The sequence below is a fragment of the Rhamphochromis longiceps genome, linkage group LG20, assembly GCF_057381845.1.
Source record: "Rhamphochromis longiceps isolate RC_006_pf linkage group LG20, R_longiceps_female_GT1.1, whole genome shotgun sequence".
Taxonomy (NCBI): Eukaryota; Metazoa; Chordata; class Actinopteri; order Cichliformes; family Cichlidae; genus Rhamphochromis; species Rhamphochromis longiceps.
The window spans coordinates 8,725,988-8,748,332 of record NC_140576.1 but is presented as its reverse complement, the minus strand read 5'-3'; the positions used below and the strand labels follow the sequence as shown (position 1 = coordinate 8,748,332).

Genomic DNA, 22,345 nt, shown 5'->3' with positions numbered 1-22,345 from the left:
CAGTGTCGGAAACGCTGTCAGACGGGAGTGATGCACGTGCTGGAGTTAGCTGCAGAGAGAACATGAGCACTTGTCTGTTGAGGTTGAAGAGGCTCGAAAAAGCAGCGAATATCTCTCACGGTGCCGTTTTCTGGTCCTCTTCTTTTCATTAGCACATGCTCAGGCTGCTAAGAGGGCGCACGGAGGAGCCTGACGACGCACTGAAGGGTAACTGAACGAGGAGGAGAGCAGCTCGCGGCGCGAAAGAGGAAAGTTGTCGGTGTCTGAGCCGGTGCGGCTTGAGAGAGTGTTTTTGTGTTTCTGTATGCGCACCTCGGCAGCTTGTTAGGGTGATTTATTTACAGTCGAAGGCTGATAAGAGGACTGGTGAAGGCTGTTTGGACAGCATGGCGGACTACCTGATCAGCGGGCAAACCGGTTACGTCCCCGATGACGGGCTGACGGGACAGCAGCTGTTCAACGGAGGAGACGGACTCACATACAAGTAAGGACCTTATCTCTATACCTGTATCCCTGGTAAGCAGGCCAAGTTGGGCTACTTAAGTTTGTACGTAAGTGGTTCATGTTTCTCAAGACATTCTACTAATATTATGAAGCGAAAATCAGGGTGTTACTTAATTGTTGCATTTATTATCGTGTAATAGGTGCATTATTGCTAGGGCTTACTTTTAGCTCAACGGGGATAGCGCCCCCTCAAAAAAGAGAGGATCCTACATTTCCCAGAATGCAGTCAGTTTCAAGAACAAGAATTTGTTTTGTGTGCCTGTGTTTTGCGTTGTTAATGGTTTTATTTTTGTTTGTTTTGTTTTCAAGCAAATCTAGTGGCATTTAAATATGAACTCGCTGTTTAAATTTCGCGCCTTTTGAAAATCTGCCTTGTACGCAGGATTGAACGTTTCACGGTGAATCCACTGCCTCTGTGTAACTGTGCAGCTGTATGTATTAGCAGGGAAATCCCAGCAAAATTGTTCAGTGAGGTTTTGAAAGTCTCTATAAATTTTAATTGTTTTCACTTCATAAATCGGGCATTGTGCGTCAAAGGATCACTGGTGCCCTTCACAGCTAATAATACTGGACCAATCTGAGTTGAAGCCTATTGGAAATTAGAGGGGTGAACAGTCCTTCGGTGCACACACTTGCCCTAAATTTAGGCTCTGGCTCATGCAGTCCTGTGTTGTTAAGCTGGATCCTGTGGACCCTGGCTATATTTAGAACGTCGGCCCGGTAGTCCTCTGCACAACAAAACTGTTTATTCTTTAATGAAATTGCTTTTTACTCAGCAGGGAAAACTAAGAATCTGATTCACTGATTATCAAATCATCCACAAGATGACTCTGAAACTTTTCAGCTTTTTCTACCCCCCCCCCCCCCCCCCCCAAAAAAAAAAATCTGAATGTAATTATTTCTGACAACCAACCAGTGACCAAGCAATCCAAAATCCAATGATGAATTAAAACAATTTTTAAGCAATTAAAGATTTCAAAACTGTTATATAAACAAAATAAAAGGAAAGCAAACAAATTGTGTTTTAGTGTTTCTTCTTTTTTTTCTAAATGGGTAAGAAAATAAAGCTGTATCAGCGAATCCTTTGACCCACTGGAACCCCAGGTTTAATCGATTTTAAATGCTGTTCATGCATAATAAAGTGCTGTGGCTTAATGACACACATTTTCTCAGGTCGCATGGATGAACATGCTTTCATACCCTTAGTCTGTTTCTGGGCCTCTTTGCCTCTACTCTGCTCCATGTATGCAGTCTTGTGAACATGACACTCACTGATGATCCCCGTCCAAGAAATTCATGTTATGTCCAGTTTGCAGTTGCATAAGATGTGTTCTTTTCTCAAATGCCATAACTATTTCTGAGCTTAAAAATCACCTGCTCAATATTTAACCTGTCATGTTCACTATTTACAAAAAATACTTACAATTACAATTAGTGTATTATTCCTTTTAACTCTTGGAGTGAAGCCAGTTTAGTCAGACATCGGGGGTTAAAGTGTTTGACATCTCAAAGGAAGCTTCAGAACTGTAGGCTGAAAAGATCTAAACTTTCTTTTACTTTAACTGTTTTTGTTTCTCCCCCAGTGACTTCCTGATTCTGCCAGGCTACATTGACTTCACTGCTGATCAAGTGGTGAGTTGAGTCGACAGACGAATAATTGCCAACATGCAAAATCTGGTTAAAGCTGATGTTGTAGTATTATACTAATCCAAGCTGGATAATGTTCAGGGTGGGAGCATATGAGGTGAGAGTGAGGATTATGAGCTGTGTGCCTCCCATCTCTAATGTTATCTCACAGTGCTTCCATAAATTGCACAGTTTGTTTTCACTTTAAAGAGACTCTAACTTTTTCTAAATGGTGTCACTGTGACGTTCAGGGGATACCAACTAACTACAAAACTGGCAAACCGAGGTGGGGGCACACCTATCTAATGTTTACTAACTTTAGCCTTCATGAGCTGCTGGTCATACCAGACCAAGTAAGGTTGTAGCAGAGAAACGCCTGTGTTTATTGCTCTTGAATGTTGTGCTCTGAGAAATGTCACCAAAGGCTGCACCAGCATAAACCCATACAGCACCGTGGCTCACAAGGTTAAAGGCGTCGGGGGGGGGGCAGGAAATCTGATAGTGTGTTTGATTGAAATGACCATTTCTCTAAGGTGGTTAAGTTACTTCTACTTCTTTTTATCTTATTACTTCTACTTTTTGTCCTTCTCTCTGTAAACACAATAACTTGTAGAAGTATCGAATGAGTTCTTAGCAGAGGTGTAGAGTGGGGTCATGTTATTAGCTTAGTCATTGTCTTAATGATTTGTTGGTTGAAAATTGACAAAAAGCCTTATAACTTAGAAACTATGATTCTTACAAGTGTGGTGTGTATTCTTAACATATAGCAAGTACATTATAAAGATTTAAATTATGTCACATTTGTCCTTTGACTTCTCCTTCTAGGTCAATAGATTGATCTGAAGGTCTAGAGCTACATAAAATGACAGGCAACATTTTGTCGACTTGGGATATTTTTGAGTACAGTGATTCATTTTTTTGTAGAGTACAATAACAGGTTATAACTGTTTTAATACAAAACAATTAGAATACATGTGCAGCATTCCTGAATACATTTTTCTTTTTTAAGCAAAAACTCATGATCTAAAACTTTTAATTTGCTCTTTATTATTGAACAGTTAAACTAATTTTACCAAACCGTACAATGAATGTTACAGATGTACTATAGTCACATAAAAACACAATTATTCTCAAAAGTAGGTGAAGTATATTAAAATGGGTTTCAACAGTGCAAAAACCAAAAGCATGCACTTTGCACTTGTTTTTACTGTACTACACACTCCAGTACGTTGAAAAAGAACAAAGGAGAAAAATGAATACATAGAACACACAATTCTAGTCCCAAAGTAAATACTGGCTAGAGAGTGAGCTGCCTTGGTGGAGGTTTGCGCTCTTGGAGTCTGTCTTGTTCATCTTAGACTTAGTTCATGCAACATCATAACCACATTTGTGTCAGAGCTGCAGTTTCCTTTTGTTATTGACATAGAAAGCAACAGTCTGACCAAATATATGTGTAACTTGGTTAATATGCATCCTTTTTACAATGCACATTTAAACAGTAGCTCTGAACTATTTTCTTTTCTCTTTTTTTTCTTTTTTCTTTTTTCAGCTAGTTTTGGTGTGTTCATGTTTGGACTGGACTGTTGTAACGAAGGAATTTCTTCTATGGTGATTTTAGGTGGCTCAGCATGTTGAGATATGCTGTATAAGCATTCCTTATGTTCTTTTAGTTTTAGGGTGACTGATGCATTGCTCTTGCATTTCACTGAGCAAGCATTTACTAGGACTGTTAGAGTTTGGAGGCCTACGGTCAACATGACCCCACAAAACAGGTTTTTGGGCATAATTCAAGAGTTATGCACAAATGTCTATTAAAATAAAAGTAAGTAATGGACAATGTATTTCAAAAAGGATAAAAGTCACTTGCATCTCTCATGTGGCTTTAATTGAAACTGAGCATTTAGTCCACTTTGTCAAAAATAGTTTATCAGAAGATTAAAAAAAATATTGTCTGTCACCATGAGAACATGTTAAATTTACTCCACAGTCACTCAGATTAAAAACAGTATGTTGTGTCCTACTGACATATACTATTGAAGCATAGCTGTAAGTAGAAGTACTTCTCTCAGCTGGAAAACAGTCAGATGGTGGTGAAACACCTCAGACGACATGATTGTCCTGTAAGTTGAAAGAAATGTCAGTGCCATTCATAAATCTGTTTAGTTGCCTTTCTTCGCTCCAAATATTTAACTATCTAAACACACACAGTCTAAAAACTCTGTGTCACTCTAAAAACATGTCTAAAAACATGACATGTTTTGTGCTGGTATGTTGTAACAAACTGATACATAGTGTCAAGTGTTTTAATGTCCAAAAAAATGTGACGTTGTAATGTCACAGCCATTAAACTGAAACTGGTTAAATATTTCCACCTCTGCTTACCCCACTGTGTGAGGCTTGAAAGGTTAAACTGAGTGTTTCTGTGTATGTAGGACCTGACATCGGCGCTCACCAAACAAATCACCATGAAGACCCCCTTCGTCTCCTCTCCTATGGACACTGTCACTGAAGCCAACATGGCCATCGCTATGGCAGTGAGTATAACAACCAAAGGCATTTATTGTTCTGTCATCACATCTGGCCATCCTCAGGCACACACGCATGTGTTATCTCTTCTTGCAGCTAACAGGTGGTATAGGCTTCATTCACCACAACTGCACTCCAGAGTTCCAGGCTAATGAAGTTCGCAAAGTCAAGGTAGTGATTCTGTGTTCAGTCTGTCTCTTGTCTTTTTTATGCATGTTTATTTTCATCTTTCTTAACTTGTGTCTTTTTTGTGTGCATGTGTAGAGCAGTGTATTTGTCTGCTTCCCAGCTTATAGAGTATAGGCAATGATTCCTTTATGTTCCTTTCACCGCTCCTTTTTTTTTTTTTTTTTTTGCTCAATCTTTATTTTTCCACATCCCCATCCTGTTTTTTCCCCCTCTTCATTTCCTTCCTCCCCTTCCTTCTCCAGCGATATGAGCAGGGCTTCATCACAGATCCTGTGGTGATGAGCCCCAACGAGCAAGTAAGGGATGTCTTCCAGGCCAAGGCACGCCATGGGTTCTGTGGCATCCCTGTCACAGATAACGGCAAAATGGGCGGCAAGTTGGTGGGCATCATCTCATCCAGAGACATCGATTTTCTGAAGGTGGAGGACCACGACCTTCCACTGAGTGAGGTGGGCATGCAAAAAATTGGTTTGATCTTGAAATTTACATCTCAAAATGCTCTAGAGACACTTTCTTAGAAACCTTTGTAATATTTTTCTCACAGGTGATGACAAAGCGAGATGATCTGGTGGTTGCCCCCGCTGGGGTGACTCTGAAAGAAGCCAATGAAATCCTCCAGAGGAGTAAGAAAGGTGTGTAGGTTGTTTCGTGTAAGACCTGATAATATGATGATTAAGTTGGGCCAGTTGATCAGATTTTGTCCTTGATCATAATTTTGGCTTTCCACAATTGCGGGAACATGATTGACTGTTAATGTGAATGTGTGCCCTGCTGGTTGAACACAAAGCAGTCCCTAAATCACTGCCTGACGGTGTGCCAGCACATACCAGTCACAGCTGTTTCCTGCATGCTGCAGCTTAAAGTTTCCTGGATGTACTCTGAATGAGAAACAGTACAAAGACAGATAAACAACAGATATCAAACAGTCAAAACAAATAGCAAAAGTCTGGCACAGCAAAAGGCAAAGAGGTTGTTATTCTAAACAGATCTTCATCCATTGTTTGGAAATACTTTAGATTTAGTGCGATCTGCAAAGCAACAAACTAACTTCTTCAACCACCTGAAAACACTTCACTAACTGTAAGGGCTGGGCAATATCATACCGTTCACGGTAATACCGGTGTAATGTTGGGCAATGATAAGAAAATGAAATATCGCGATAGAATATGGGTAAAACGTGCATGCGCAGTGCCTTTGATTTCATACGCACATGGCGGAAAAAGCATGGCGGCGACGGAGAATGAGAAGGGCGAAAGCGGATCGTTGAATGAAACAGATGAACCAGAATTGGTTTGTAAAAATGCTGCAACTTCAGTGGTGTGGAATTGGTTTAGCTTTCATCCGTCAGATACACAACAAAGCACTATTTTTGGTAGAGCATGCTAGCAGGCTGTCGTTATTACTGTGGGTTTTTTTTGTTTTTGGGTTTTGTTTTTTGTTTTTAAAATACGGCACACTTAAAATCAATTCTTTGATTTTTGATTTTTTTTATTAGATTTTTTTTTTTTTTGCATTAATAAAGTTGTGGAGTTGTAAAGTATTTTGTCTAGTGTCAATTATATCGTCAGTTATATCGTTATCGCAAATTTTCACATGTATATGGTGATAAATAATTTTGGTCATATCGTCCTGCTCTACTAACTGTGGTAAAATGACTTCATGAAGGCAGAGGGGGGGGAAAATGCATTGTCTAAGCTAACACTGGATGATTCACGTTATCCAGTGTCAGTGCAGACATCCATAAAAGGTGAACCTGAGGAGTCCATCAGCACATCTATCCGGGTTACAAAGACTCACTGAAATCACCAATACAACTGCATTGTCTAGTCAGTGTAGGGGACAAAAGATATGTTATCCCCTCATGCAATTATTTTCTCAATGTGGGATAGAGCTGCACTGTAAACAAACTGTGGAAGGGGGAACAAATGGGATCTCACAGCCACTGTGTTCTGCTAGAGCTCCACCGATATATCAGCTGGCTGATAGATGAAATTGTAAAAACTAAAAAACAACTTTCCGCCATGTTAATGTTAATGTTGCACTGTTTGTCCACCAGAGGGCACTTTGTAACGTCCTTGTTGGGGGCACCTAAGAACAAGCTGATCTAAGCAGAATTTTGCAGAGTGTAAATGAGTAACCCATGACTTGTAGTGACAGTAAAACAAGACCATTGTTAAACTGCTTTGTCATTATTTTCTCAGTAAGGATAAACTATGATCATAACTACACATAATAATTGTTATGGGAATCAGTTTCATGTGTCTGAAAGGGGAAAAACAAAATCAGCCAATGTTGGATTTTTAAACCGCCAAATATAGAGTAGAAATATTGTTATTGCTCTTAAAAATCTTGTATCTGTTGGGCTCTCTTTGCTAAATTTTATTCACATATGTCATGCTGGTACAGTGAGTAGAATGAGACTATTTTGTCTTTAGGTGAGATGGATAAACGTCTTATTGTTTTGCAAAGATTTTTAATAGGAATATAATGCAGTGTAAAAGTGACAGCAGTATTCTGTTTTTTGTGTAAAGTTTATAAAATGATTTATTTTTCTTCCAAGAGATGCCATGACTTTAGTTGATGAGGATCAGTTTTATTTTTCTGTAATGATTTGTACATTAGTTGGAATGTAGCACAACACTGTTGTGTTGATGTTAAAGCAGTGCTCTGTTTACATTACAGTGCAATAAAAGTTTTTGGCGCAAAAATCCGAATAATCGTGATCATAATTTTGGCTATTATCACGAAGCCCTATGATGGGGAAAAATGTACCAAGGAACAGGGTAAGCTGCTTCTAAGTGCACAGCATGAGCATGCTTTCATGCCTTTGGTTCCTCCTGCAGGTAAATTGCCCATAGTGAATGAAGAGGGGTCCCTGGTATCCATCATCGCTCGCACAGACTTGAAGAAGAACAGAGACTTCCCCTTAGCTTCCAAAGATTCTCGGAAACAGCTGCTGTGTGGTGCAGCCATCGGCACACACGATGACGACAAGTACCGACTGGACCTGTTGGTGCAGAGCGGAGTGGATGCGGTTGTACTAGTAAGGACTTCTAATGTGCTTTTTAAAGGCATGGAATGTTTCAGGTGCAGAGTTTGGGGGTAAATTAAGTCGTGTTGAAACTGGGGACGGGGCTTAAACTGGGACCAATTTTTGGTTTTGTCATGCAAGTAAGAGACCTGCCTTGGTCCACTGACAAATATTTAACTAAAACCACTTAATGAAACAGTGTGCATAACCATGGAATCTGAAAAGAAAAAGCAGTCGCTTGGATGAAGGACAGAGTAGACCTGCCAATTATTGTTTAGAATACACAGTTTTTTGTTGTTAAGGGGTTATCTTCAATCTGGGTGAGTCTTCATGTCTTTGAATGGGAAGATCATGTTATGTTTCATCTCTCTACCTCCAGGACTCCTCTCAGGGCAACTCGATCTTCCAGATCAATATGATCAAATATATTAAAGAAAAGTACCCCAACCTGCAGGTCATCGGTGGCAATGGTAACTTCACTTTACACACACTAATATTTTCATATGTAAAGTATTCAGAGAAAGTATTTTCTAAAAAGAAAGTGTTCACTATAGAATGGATGCTGTTTTCTATGTATGCACTTGTCAGAATGGTCCATGATAAAGGCGTATCGTGCAAAGGGGGAGCGACACATCCTACATTTGTTCACAGCCAGTGGGCTTGAGTGTTGAACATTCATGTCTTTGATTGTATTTGCTGCTCATTGATCTGTTGCTTGTGGTGAAAATTACTGTTTGTTTGTTTTTTTTCCCTCCTCTGTGTCTCACCCGGTCTGTGGCAGTTGTGACTGCAGCTCAGGCCAAGAATCTGATTGATGCAGGAGTGGATGCACTGAGAGTGGGGATGGGCAGCGGCTCCATCTGCATCACGCAGGAAGGTGAGTGACTGAAGGCAAAACTGTACAGACAACAGGCACATCACTTCCTGCTTCCTTTTATAAAACGGCTCTAAACCAGTCTGAAGCCTTTGATCTGTATGGTGTAGCAGCTTCTGCTACAAAATGGCAGCAGTAAAGTTCTTCTGCAGCAATAAACAGTACTTAAAGTCTGCTTTGCTTGTTGAATCCTAAAGCACGGACCAAACCAAGAATGGAAACCTAAACTTTCACCCTGTGTAGTATATCGTATTGAAGGACAATTAATTCTGTATTTTTGTGTACTTTATGAGATTCCTGATGGAAACGTGAGCATTTCCAGTTGCTTAGTTTGACAATTTGTTGCATTCAGGGGTAACTGTTGTTGACAGTTCTGACCCTTTCTACTATCTGATGTCTGATCATCTTTGTACATCATAGGCTGTGAAACATTTATGCTGCAGCCTCATTTTATTATAGAAAATAACAATCAATTATTATGGTTTCTGCACTGATTACTCAAATTGGGCATAAAGCTGCAGTGCTAGTGGACTTTAAGTCATCCTTTGTGAACTTGTCCTCTAAGTTAGACAATGCGGTACATGATTATGGTTTTAAACTAATGTTCATTGAGATGTTTTATTTACACTGGGACATCTATTTAGTACTTAAGTTATGGTTCTGTGGAGCTGCTATTACTGTGTAGCAGGAGTTTGGGTTAGAAAGTTGAAGTTGTTGTTTTTTTGGGGGAATGGGGCCTAGTGGGTGGGGGTGAGAGGTACTCCTCAGTTTTTGTTTAGCTTTTTGTATTTGTTTTATTTTTCATTTATTTCTTTAATCATGATACTAAATCTAGCCTGCTTTTCATACACTCCTTTTTTATTGATTTGGTGAAGAGTATCAGCATCACCCCATTAGCATCACTTTTGTACTAAGACTGAGATTCTTTTACTTAAAACTTGTTACACGGCAGGCTTTCCCACTCTCACCTTTACTTTTCACTTTATCAGTAGAGCCTCTCTCAGCCACCTCTCAGAACGTCTTTGTAGTGGTGTAGTGCAATCCTGTGGCATAGTGCACAGGATTGCTATATATGCAGATGATTTATTATTATTATGTTACAAATCCAACGACTCACCTATCTGCTATTATGGAATCACTTTAAAATTTTGTCTCTTTCTCCCATAAACCTTGATACACAGGAGCTTAGACAAAACGGAGCTACCTTTCCGTCTAACTTTTTCTGGCTTTAAGTATTTAGGAGTGCATATCAAGTTTAATCCCTTGTTGTGATAACCCTGTTGTAATTGCCTCCGTGGAAATTTTTTTTTTAAATTTATTTATTTATTTTAAATTTGGTATCAATTCCAGTGCCACCTTAATTTTGTCTCTGCCTCTGCTCTGACCCCAATCTGTAATAATCAGCCCCCCTCTTCCTTTCATATATGTGCAAGAAAAGGAGTCAATGTTTTCATTATAATTTATTTATTTATTTGTTTATTTTTTTGGAAAGACAACAGTTTTCTCAGTTTTTAGTGATATGTCTTTTGTACAATTTGCCCTCATATTTATTCAGCTGTTTTCAAATAAGACACACTGCATCCTCTGCTTCCCCAGAGTTTCCATGTCAGCCCCCCAAGCATTTGTGGGAGGACTTATATGAGTTGAAGTCTCACAGTAAGGCTCTTATCTCATGAATATATACTTTCATTACTGCACTGGCCAATTACTCAACCAAAAAGATCACTTCCAGTTGAGAAAAGGAACTGGGTCTTAAATTTGGGGAAGATTACTTGGAAAAAGTAATTGATAGTATTCATACCTCATCCTCATGTGCAAGACTCTTCCTTACTTAGTTTAAGACAGTAAATACAGGGTGGGTGTCACATGGCCCTCTTCCTATTTGGGGGGGGGGGAGTTATATCCAAGATGGCCGACTTCTAAATGGCCACCATGGTCACCACCCATCTTGAGGAGTTTGCCCTCTCACATATACTAATGTGCCACAAACAGGACTTTAATATCACCAACCATTCCATGTTATTACGGTGTATCCATATAAATGGCCCACCCTGTAGATAGTCTTGATTTTGACAAATACAATCTAAAGTATATTCTGACAACCTCGACCTGTGCGGCAGATGTATTACCTCTCTGTGATTTAACTCGTCTGCCTTACACTTCAATCATACTGGACTTTTTGTTGGCACATCATAGAATTTAGTGTTCCTCGAAAGCTCTTCACCCTCCAGCTACATCACTTTGGCTGAAAGATCCAATTCAGACTCAGAGGGTATGCTAGTGAGGTTTTATAGATGCAGCAGCCTTTTATCATTTATTTTAATTCCTTGAAAACATTTGCACCTGGCTAATTTTGAGTATCACATTTTTATTTTATTTTTATTTTATTTTTAAATATTAGGTTAGACTTTGGGATGGGGATTGGTTTGGATAAGCTGTTTAATTTGGTTTCCACAAAAGCTTCACAATGTTAATGGCTTGAACTGTATTGATTTATACCTTTTTATTTGTTTTGTTTTTGTTGGGCCTGATATGTCAAACTAGATTAGATAAGAAAATTCTATAATTGGTATTTAAAAAAACAAACAAAACAAAAACGTACGAGCTGATCAGCAAACTCCAATGTAAAGAAATGCAAACTTTGTGTAAAACAAACAGCGGTGCTACAATGAAAATCTACAGTAAAGCTACAGAAGTTAAAAAGCGTACGAGTGCAGACTGACTGAACCTGGTATGTTTATAAGGCAGCTTGCAGAAGGCTGACAGCAGCTGTCCTACTTTATATGGCAGCAATACCTGCAACAACAGGGGTGCGTCTAAAGGGGGGTATGGGGTGTACTAGAGCATATTTATTTCAAGACTAAAGTGACGTTATACTGCAGATTTAGATTAATATAAAATATAAATTACGACTTAAATTGTACCAATATATATGAATACAAATGAAAGCTTTTTCTTAATATATATAGGCCACTAAGAATATACAAGCCACTAAAACTCTCAGCCACTGACCTGGCATTATTAGCTTGGACACTGAATTATAAGTAGTTGTTGTTATTATTGTTATTATTATTAACGTCACTCATCTGAAGGTCTGCTTTCTGCAGCAGAAAAAGTATCAAAGCACAGGGCCTCAGAAAATCTGAGAATTTTTATGTGCTCGTGTTTCTTCATTGCACACAGCACATGCTCCTATAGAGGCTTAAAGGTTAAACATACATACATACATACATATTGCTATGTTTCTAATGATTTATTTTTGTAAATAAATAATTACAAAATATTTTTGTTAATGAGACAACTACTTATTTGATTAATTGGTTGAATGATTGATAGAATATGGAGAATATAAAATAATTGCTAGCTGCAGCTCTAATCCTGACTGTTTGCCTTTTGGAAATGAGGAAAGCTTTTTGTTTAACCCTTTACAGCCGATCGGAGCGGGCACGCTCCATTTTGCGTAACTATTTTTAAATCCCGGTAGCTCTGCAACCACGTAAGCTAGCGCAATAATTTTTTTTGCATATGAAACCGGAGGAGTTGTACTTACATCTTATGCCATCAGCTTGTCCTAGGTCACAGTTTCCTCCCACATATAGCTTTGCAAAAACTGCATAAAAATCACTTGCAGCAACAAAAACATGATATTCCAGAAACACGCTTCGCCGATCCGATCAGCTGTTTGTAACACTTCCTACGTCCATCAGCGCGAACTATCACATGACCGCATGACCTGCCCGAAACCGGAAGTGACGTCATTTTGCGGAAATGTAGTTTTTTTACGATCGGGGCCTTATGAGCCTATACTTGTGTTTTAAAAAGTTATGTTTGAGTTTATGACTTTCTGTGTCGTCTCTGGGATGCTTAGGACTCATATTGCACTGCTGGAAATAGTTTATTTTGATGCATATGCTGTTATTTTGCAAATTTGCACTATAATATTTATTTTCGTTTTTCCTGCAGTGTATAAAAATTGGTGTATTTCAAAAATAAAACTATGAAGACACTCAAAATAAATTTCCTGTGGTGGGAAACTAGTTTGTGCAACTTTTTTGTATTTACAGTTTTGAGGGATGAGCCTCTTAAATTTCTCTAACTAGAAATATATGTTAAAAAAACAAAAACGATTTTCAATTTTTTTGTAGTTTATTGCACTTTTTTGCAATTTATGTAATTACTATGCACCTAATGCATACATATTATTAAAGTTTGGGCTATAATGGTTGTATTGATGTATAGCAACTTGAAATGCTCCCAAAAATGGCTCCACAGCATGTAAAAATATAATATAAGCTCTGGCGGACTTGGTTCTATGGTAGGCCTTAAAGGGTTAAACTCAGTTTAAATGTTATAACTGAATCAGTCTGTCACTTTTATGAGTTTTGTTTGTCTGCTGTAGTGAGGCTCTCTCTGTTCCTTGTTTCTGACTGCACTTGTCTCTATGTTGACTATGATTCTTGTGATATCATTAGGCATTTCTTGTTCATTTCCTTTTGCTTGTATTCTGTTTTGCTATCATCTTCATCTTGCCATCTTCTTACCTTCTGCCTTCCTTTCTGTCTGCCTCCTGTTCTCTCCCCTACTTCTCATCCTGGTACGTGCGTGCGTGCGTGCGTGCGTGCGTGTGTCAGCTCCCCTCAGTGTACCACCAGCTATAAAGCTCCACAGCCCCAAAACCCCAACCACTGTTACGGGATACTCCAGTAAGTTCCCCTGCTGGTGTGCACTAGGCTCGGTTTGGCTCCATCATCACAGTGTGTCTTCCCCCCCCCACCCCACCCACCCCCACAGCCTGCTGCATTAATTGGGGTACAGCTTTGCATCTGTAGGTGTACTAGAGTTTTAGAAGTTGGCCTTTGGGGTTTTGGGGTTTTTGCTTGTTCGTGTGTCCACACTAATTTGTCGATTATGCTGAGTAGGGATGGGTACTGGTATCCGATGCCATTATGGCACTGGTTCTGACATAAACGGTAATAACCAGACCGAAAAGCAGCGCACATTTCGGTGCTTTTTCTCTTCTTCCTGAGATGTCATACACTTTGGATTCTAGCCAATCATTTTATCTTTGCAAGCGCAGTAGGCGGGCCCAGGTACGTACGTTCTTTTAGAGCAGAGCTACAGATTAAAAATGCCCAAGGCGAAGCGGTCAACATCTGGCTGTACTTCACAGCAAAAGATGCAAACTCAGCAGCCTGCAACAAGTGCTTTAAGGTGATACCGTGCAAAGGAGGTAACACCTCGAATCTGATCAAACACCTGGCGACATAGCATTTTGTTAAAAGCCAAGAAATGCGCCATTTTTGATAGCTTGCTGCGAGACCTCACACCGTGCACATCTACTGCACGTGGGTTGCCTGTTATCGGACCCGGAGTTAGCAACATCCCCCAAAAACCCCAAGAGTCCTGGCCCCTAGCCCTGCCAGTGTAGCAGAAATGATGACGGATGATGATGGCAGCAGCCGTTATTCTCTGCGTGAGTAGCTTAATGTTGTCTGTGTGTAAACTAACCACGTTATTGAATTAATGCATGTAAGGTGAACTAGCAAACACCTTCGTAGTTACATGCGGCTGTCTTCTTGTTTGATGGCAGATACTCCCTTCACCCTGGCCAAAAAGGCTAAAATGACCAAAGAAAAAGTGGAAAACAGCTAAACACGAGAGGTCTTTGGACAGTTTGTTTTTTTTTTTTCCATTGAAAAAGTATGGTATCACTTCCAGCCAAGAGTGATACCATAAATCCTCTATAGCTGCAGAAAAGGCTAACATTGTTATCTTTTTTTACAAAAAAAACCAGCTGAACATGAGAGGTTTTTGAACCAATTTTGTGTTCTCCATTCTTTAAGCACCGGCACCGTTTCAAAAGTACCGGTTTGCTACTGGTATCGGATAAAACCTAAACGATACCCATCCCTAATGCTGAGTGAATGTTGCTCTTCTTCCACCCACTTTCCTGACCTTTTGATTTCTGTTTGAAGCCATCAGATTGAGACACAAATGTAAAGATACTATTGGTGAGATAGTGGCTGGGTTCAAAGGCCACTGCTTATTGTGTTAGGCGTCTCATCCATGTCTAACACACATTCCTAACATTGGAACAAAATAAAAAGCAGAGGATTACTAGATGGTGTGACTAGCTACCACAGGGTGTCTCTGTTCAGCACTTGTGGTCATGTTTGTGTGCTGGTTGGGACAGACTTTGCTTAAGGATATAAATGATAAGAATTAATCACCTTTGTCTACAATGTGGGGAAAGATGTTAAAGAAGTCGCTGCCACTGTTTTTGGCTGAAAATTAATCTGCACTCACCTGCTTTGTGGGTTCGTTTCTGCTTTGACCCTGCTTTTCATGAGTCAAAACAGAGTAGAATAGTAAAGATTTGTAGCTTGAACCTATTGAGCTTCACTGTTTTAGAGTACGGCCATTGCATATGATAACAGTTCCCTCTGAAACGTTTTTGTGTTTTTCACTGAATAGAAGCAGAGTAGAAAATAAATAGGGATCCAGTATTTCCCCACATAATCAGATTAAAGAACTGCCACTTTATTGAGCACTAGATTTTTACTCGTCTTGGTCTTAAGCTGGGGACATGAGTCCTTCCGCTCCGCAGCCTTGGTGAGCTTGGCAGTTTTTCTAGTTGTTCACCTGCTGGAGGCTGTGGTTTTGGTGGTTCTCCAGCTTGCAGCAGAAGCACTCTCTTCGCCAGCTGCAGTCCAAGATAGAGTCCGAGATCCTCTGTAGAGGGATGCAGCTGATTGATATCGAGGGCTGCAACAACGGCAACCCGGATAGATTGAACAACCAAAACCTGGTTGGCAGTAAATATACCTTGCTGGCCCACCCAACTAAAGTCTGTGTGGGGAAACACTGGAATCATTAGTGCTGGTAAGTACCTTGCAGTCCTGAGTTGGAAGGAAATGACGAGTTCAGCGGTTTAATAAAAGGAATTGGAATGTTGGGATATTTGTGTTTTGGCACTTTACTTCTGTTGCTTAATATTAGAGTAGTTGATCTTTTGAAAAATGGCTTTGAAATCCACTGAAGAGTCCTCTGCAGCTACAGGCAGCGTGTATTATGAGAGTTTGATTCTTAGAGCAGTGTGGTATTTCTCTGCTGATGTGACAAATTTAACTTCCTCATTTTCACATTTAACAAACATAACAGACATGTTCCCAGTTTGTCTGCTCATTCACTTTGTTTCTTTTTTCTAAACGTTGAACAGTTTGTCCTATTATTAGTCAGTGGAGATTTCTTTCCTCTTGCCTTCTCAAACTGTCAGACATATGAAAGAACAATGGCTAAATGATGGAAAAGCTGAATCTTCCAAACTGAGGCCAGTTCTTTAGCTAAATATGTTATACCGTGGTGTTATCGGCTGATTTTTAAGCAACTTCAACCACTTAAGCTTAAAGCTAGTTCTCCATACAACAAGTGAAGAGCAGGTGTAAAGTAAAAATGTTGGCCATCATCACACAGCCTCTGTCACTGAAGACAACATTCTGCGTTTTTAAATAACCGACTGAAGCAATCCCCTACATTGTTTACAGATTGAATTGAATTCAATTTGTTTTTTATTTTAATGACAAAATTACTTTTCATAAGGTTTTATCAGCCTGAGCTTGCTGCTAAAGGACACATTAGCAAGATGGCGCATACTGCTAGGTTTACTCACAATACATTAATGTGGATAGCTGAGTTGTGCTTGGTTTGGTGGTTTCAAGCTGCATAAGATTTTTTAAAAGGCTCATATTAGCTGAAACCTCAGGATCAAGCTTAGTCAAGACAAGTTGGTGCATCTGGCTCGAGTTGTGTATTTACAGTAGTACAGAGGTTCTTTACAGGGCACCTTTCTCAGTTGTACCTGTTTAATCCACCTTCATCTGTTTTTTCCTCCTCTCTCCTCGACAGTGCTGGCATGTGGCAGACCCCAAGCCACAGCTGTCTATAAGGTTTCAGAGTATGCCAGGCGTTTTGGCGTTCCGGTCATCGCTGACGGCGGCATCCAGACCGTTGGCCACACCGCAAAGGCCCTAGCACTTGGAGCATCCACAGGTATGGATTTGATCATCAGGTGAACATGCATTGAAGCCATGTCGAACGAGAAAGAAAAACTTGATTTTTATCTTCTTGTTTTATTACTGAAGAACTGATTAAAGAATTTTAAGATGCAACATAATAACTAGAGATGGCACGAAACCACTTTTTAATGTCCGATACCGGATATCATAAATTTGGATATCTGCCGATACCGATATGAATCCGATATAGCGTATTTTGTAATCAATAACGGATTTCTTTTTTTTTTTTTTTATAAATATCTTGCTGCATTTTGTATAAGTTCATACTCAAGTTTTAAAAAAAAACAAGAGACTGAAGCTATTCTGTTATACCTGTATGCAAAAAATACACTCCACCCAAAACATGTTATAGTTCAGCAACACTGATCAATCTAATAAATTTAAACCTACACCATCCTCCCTATTCTGGTATTTTAAAGAGTACTTGCCTACCTAACTAATAGGGTTGCCAACTCCCAGAAAAAATATTAGAGAACCACCCCCCGCCCCTTAATCGATGTAATCAACTTTAATTTAATGCAAGTGTAAAACAAATGCACAGAAATCACTTATTTTTCTACAATAATTAAATAGATTCAGCATCTTTCTTCAACAGAATTGCAGACTGCACAGATGGTACCTTCCCAAAGGAAAAAGTACTATAACTTACTAAAGTGTATATTAGACTTACTAGTTACTATATACAATAATGGATTTCTATACATTTAATCAGATGACCACTTTTGTTGTAAGATTCAGATAATTATTTATTCAAAGTTTTTAAATGACATAACAAAGAAAAATATTCTTTGTGCCCCTGGCCCCCGACAAAACTTTGCTAGACCCGCCCCTGCACAGTTACCAGCCGTCAGCTACGTAGGAAAGGATCCTGGTGTTATTTGTCTCTCAGAAACAGTTCATAACTTCCCTTCAACTCATTCATGTCACCTAAAAGGTAAACCTGTTTCTCCATCACCCTGCTCAGCTCTGATGATTTAGTAAGAACATCTCCTAGTTCCATCTTCATGTTTCCCTCTCACCACATATCCAAACCGATATCGTGACCAGGAGCTTTTACAGCCGTGGCTCCACCAAAACCTCAGCTGACACTAGAAAGTAATATTAAATACATTCTAACAGCAGCTTATCACGCTTAAACGTGCTGCTGTTGTTTATCCGCCGGTCTCCTCTTTCTAGCACAAAGTGGGCGATAAACAAACGAGAAAGAGTGGACTTGTGGCAGAAAAGCCGATCAGCTGATCATTGATCATTTTCATGCTTGAAGTAATAACAGGGGAGGGAGGGGAAGTGAATGAGAGAAGTAGTGTTGATTTTTTAATTCTAGCTGAAGTACGGGACAAATCGCTTCCTTTTCACCTCAGTATGGAACTCCGATCGCCAGTCCAGCTGTGGCTCAATATATCAGTTGTTAAGCTTAACGTGGAAATACTATGCAAACATTTAGGCATGAACTTACACACTTGCTTTACTTCTCTGGGATAGTTTTGGCCGAGATGAAATGCCGCGGTTAGGAAGCATGTAGCGAGGCTCCAAATACTCCACCAGACCGCCGACAGGTCTCGCAGACAACAGCCGCTCTGTCACGTGACACATACTGCTCCGATGCGCCGAGCTGGGTTACGCCAAGTAGCGCTTTTTGTGAGGTGACTTTGTGATACTTCGGATCGGATTACGTTTTTTATTTCTCTCCGATATCCGATCCAGTAATTTAGGTCAGTAACGGACCGATACGTAATATCGGATCGGTCTATCTCTAATACTAACTGCACCCTACAGTTAGTGAGACGGTAAAGTCTGACTGTGGAAAGAGCAAATTTAAAAAAAAAAAATCAATCACCTCATTGTTGTAATCTCGGCACAATTTTATCTTTGACTTTTTTTTTATATATATGATAGAGTTAAATGTTTCAGTAACTTTCTTTTTCTGTGTGTCCAGTGATGATGGGTTCTCTGCTGGCTGCTACTAGTGAAGCTCCTGGTGAATATTTCTTCTCTGATGGCATCAGGCTGAAGAAATACCGTGGCATGGGCTCCCTGGACGCCATGGACAAAAACCTGGGCTCCCAGACCAGATACTTCAGGTATCAGTAATACAACAAGGGGCTGTCCACCTTACACAGCCAGTCTGCCTGTCACGTTGTTGGGCCTTTCGTTGCCAGTTTTCCCCAGCAGACAACACTTCCTCATTTCATTTTCAGTGGTTTGCAGAACACAGCTGTTGTACTGCTATGTGGTGGTAAAGAATGATGAGCCTGCTAGAAAAGTATGGCGCTGGCATTTCACTTTAAAAAAAAAACAAAAAAAAAAAAAACCTTCATCTAATAGACAACCTCTAACGAGCTTACAAAGATGTTCACTGAACAAACTGGTCTAAACAGGCTGTTGAAGTTGATATGCTATCAGTGAGCAGTAGGTTGCCTAACAAGGGGTTCTCTCCACACTACTCACTCCTTTCTCCCTCCTCTCCCCTCCCAGTGAGAACGATAAGATTAAAGTCGCTCAGGGTGTTTCCGGAGCTGTGCAGGACAAAGGCTCCATCCACAAGTTTGTTCCTTACCTGCTCGCCGGCATTCAGCACTCCTGCCAGGACATCGGAGCTAAAAGCCTAACCCAACTCAGGTAAAAACAAACCTGTCAGAGTTAACGCTGCACTCTGAGAGAACTCAAACAGCCACACGAGAAGAAAAATGAATGTTTAAATACTCAGAAGCAAGCCAATAAAAAAAGTGATTAAATGTCCAGTGATATTTGAAGCATAAATCATGATCGATATGCAGTATGAATTTTACTGTCTAAATAAACACTTTCATTTGTACATCATACAGAAAGGTTTTTGAACTTTTTTTTTGGTTGCTTTTATCAGATAGCACAGCAGGGAGTAGACAGGGCAGCTGGGAGAGAGTGTGGGGGAAGATTGGGGACCAAAGTGGTGCCCAACAAATTTTTTTTTTTTTTTGCAGAAATGTTTTTGACGACAAATACATTGACAGTTATAGGGGGGGGAAAGGAATTCATTACGAAGTTTGAATCTGATGTACTTGACACATTTTGTAAATCACATTAGTGTGATGTGGCTGACCAAGTACAGTCAGGTGTATTACAAGTTCTATAGCTTGGCCATTATCTTGTATTTCACAGAAATTTGATGTCCAGCTTTATTCTTATTTCCTTAAGTTTTATATTGTACTTAATTTCTCACCATTTCTGCTGTCATCTAACAGCTGTTTTCTTTTTTCCTTCTCCAGAGCCATGATGTACTCTGGAGACCTGAAATTTGAAAAGAGAACAACATCAGCTCAGAAAGAAGGCGGAGTCCACAGCTTGCACAGGTACACACGCACACAGACATGGGTTTTCCTCAGTTTCATATTTCATGGTCTTCAAATTTCCTAGTTTCATGTCTTACCACAACCACACAAGCCTTCAGTTAAACTTCCTCTTTAGCGCCTGTAATCAGGCTACTGCTGTGTCTGTCTTAACAGGAAACCTCAGGGAGTATCGTGGATAAGTCGTGTGATCTTTTCTTCTCATACTCTTTCTCCCACAGTTACGAGAAACGTCTCTTTTAAGGAGAAGCTTGTCTTCTGATGGAGAATCCTTCCAACAGACATTATGCAAAAACACTACTTGCCAGATCATCTGATAGCTGTATTTGACGCACACCCACACTTCTCATTAGAGTAGTCTGTAAAGATCAACCTCTCTCAAACTCCACTCTTCCAGTGATCCATTAGTCTTGCTGCCGGTGTCATCTATGCATAGTCTGTTTTAAATGTGAAGGACTGAATTAAAGCATTTCAATAAGTGCACGGGTGATTGTGTCATGAAAATATCCAGTGCTTTTCATGTTGTTTCAAAGTATTTGAACCCTGCTGTGTCCATTTCAAGATGAAAAATGTCCAGTAATAAAGCATGTTTTTCATAAGTGGCTGTGGTCTGTTTTTGTTTAATTGAACAACTTTGCTAAAACTTTAAAGAATCCTTATCTAGTAACTTGTGCCCTGCATGTTCTCATGTTACCTGAGGGAAGAGAAAAGAAAAGGATGTGCTGCAGCTTGTAGATGAGAAACTGTCTGTTCTAAACCGACCATTTAGTTTCTGTTCATCTAATGTAGGGAAGCAGTGAAGCAGACCCATTCATTTCAACTTCGTTAGTAGCGAGAGCTGACGGCCATCTGTGTGCCAGTTTCTACACACTTTATATCATCATCCACTCAATTTACTCCATTTAAGTCAGACTTTAAAAACAGGCTTGTTTTAGATTAATTTCTAATTTTATGTTTGATAAAGAGGTCAAAGGGGTCTATACGAAATATTCTTTTTCAATCTGATTTGAAGAATTGTTTAAAATTTGTACATTAGCTGTACTTAGCTGACCTGAGTAGGTTGCACTGAAGAACTGGAACTAAACATCCAACTTCAAAACTTAATGTATCAAACAGTTAAAAGCCTTTCAAAGTAATTCTTTGCAGTTTGCATCGGGACAGAGAATATTAATCAATCTGTACATGCTGTAAAGTTAAGGAGAACACACACCAAAGCATCATGACATTTATTTTGGTTTCCAGTAGTCCTGTGTGATTCTGCAAATTCTGGTATCAATCTGATACCTATCAAATACAGGGCCAGTATTGCCAATATAAACACAGGTACTGATACTTCAACCTGTAAACACAGCTTATTTAGGGGAGAGCAGTGTGTCATAATTTAAGAAATCCTCAATTTGCAAATTCTGAACACATTTTAATGACCACTAAATCCTTTTAATAAAATAGTTTAACACAATTCAGTGAACTTAGTATCAGATCAATACTCTTTTCCATCTGTGCGGGTATAGTGTTAACATTTGGATGGATCTGCCCACCTAGAGTTTCCAGAGAAGCTCTGTTTGTTGCCACTCAGTCCAATCTTGCTTCGAGGACCGTGGTTTCCACCATCACATAGAAAGCCACCACCCTTTCTCCGCCTACCTCCACATCTTCCTATCTGCTGAAGGTCTCCAGAGAGCATCAGGTAATCCTCTGAATCTCCCGGACTTTCCAGGCTGAAATGCAGACTGTCTGATGGGAGTTGTCCGGTCACACTCTGTTGGTCACACCTGCCCTCGGTTCATCCATCATGTCGCACGCAGACGTTTGTAATTAACACACAGGAAAGAGTCAGTTTACATGCCTCAATTAGTACAATGGATAGATGAAGGTTTTACATGTGAAACCGAACCCCGATCTGTGAAATAAAGCCACCATTTGTACTTAAAGTCACTTCTGTGACTTCTACTACTTCGGGTGCAGTGGTTATGGCAGAGGCTGTTTTTTTTTTTTTTTGTTTAAGGTTTTCATTTGTTCCAAAATAATTGTAAAAATAGGCGATACAACTCCCACAATGGCTCCTTTAATGCTGAGTGACCGTCGTCGGGTACAAAGGCTCACTCTGGTTACAAGAAACCTTCAGATGAGAACACGTTTGAAAGGGTTAAGCTTATTTGTATGTTCATGTTACATCCTTTTCAGCAGCATTCTA

The 22,345-nt window shown here is 39.7% G+C and overlaps 1 protein-coding gene across 1 annotated transcript; it reads left to right on the top strand.

Moving 5' to 3' along the window:
* impdh2 (IMP (inosine 5'-monophosphate) dehydrogenase 2) lies at positions 1-20,750 on the top strand. The gene is made up of 14 exons (XM_085393075.1): positions 1-484; positions 2,088-2,136; positions 4,563-4,664; positions 4,753-4,827; positions 5,088-5,294; positions 5,390-5,477; positions 7,689-7,888; positions 8,256-8,346; positions 8,658-8,753; positions 16,656-16,799; positions 18,762-18,906; positions 19,301-19,444; positions 20,071-20,154; positions 20,373-20,750. Exons 1-14 carry the CDS (start codon positions 387-389, stop codon positions 20,392-20,394), a joined length of 1,545 nt encoding a protein of 514 aa, XP_085249201.1. The 5' UTR covers positions 1-386; the 3' UTR covers positions 20,395-20,750.
* The last annotated feature ends 1,595 nt before the right edge of the window (positions 20,751-22,345 follow it).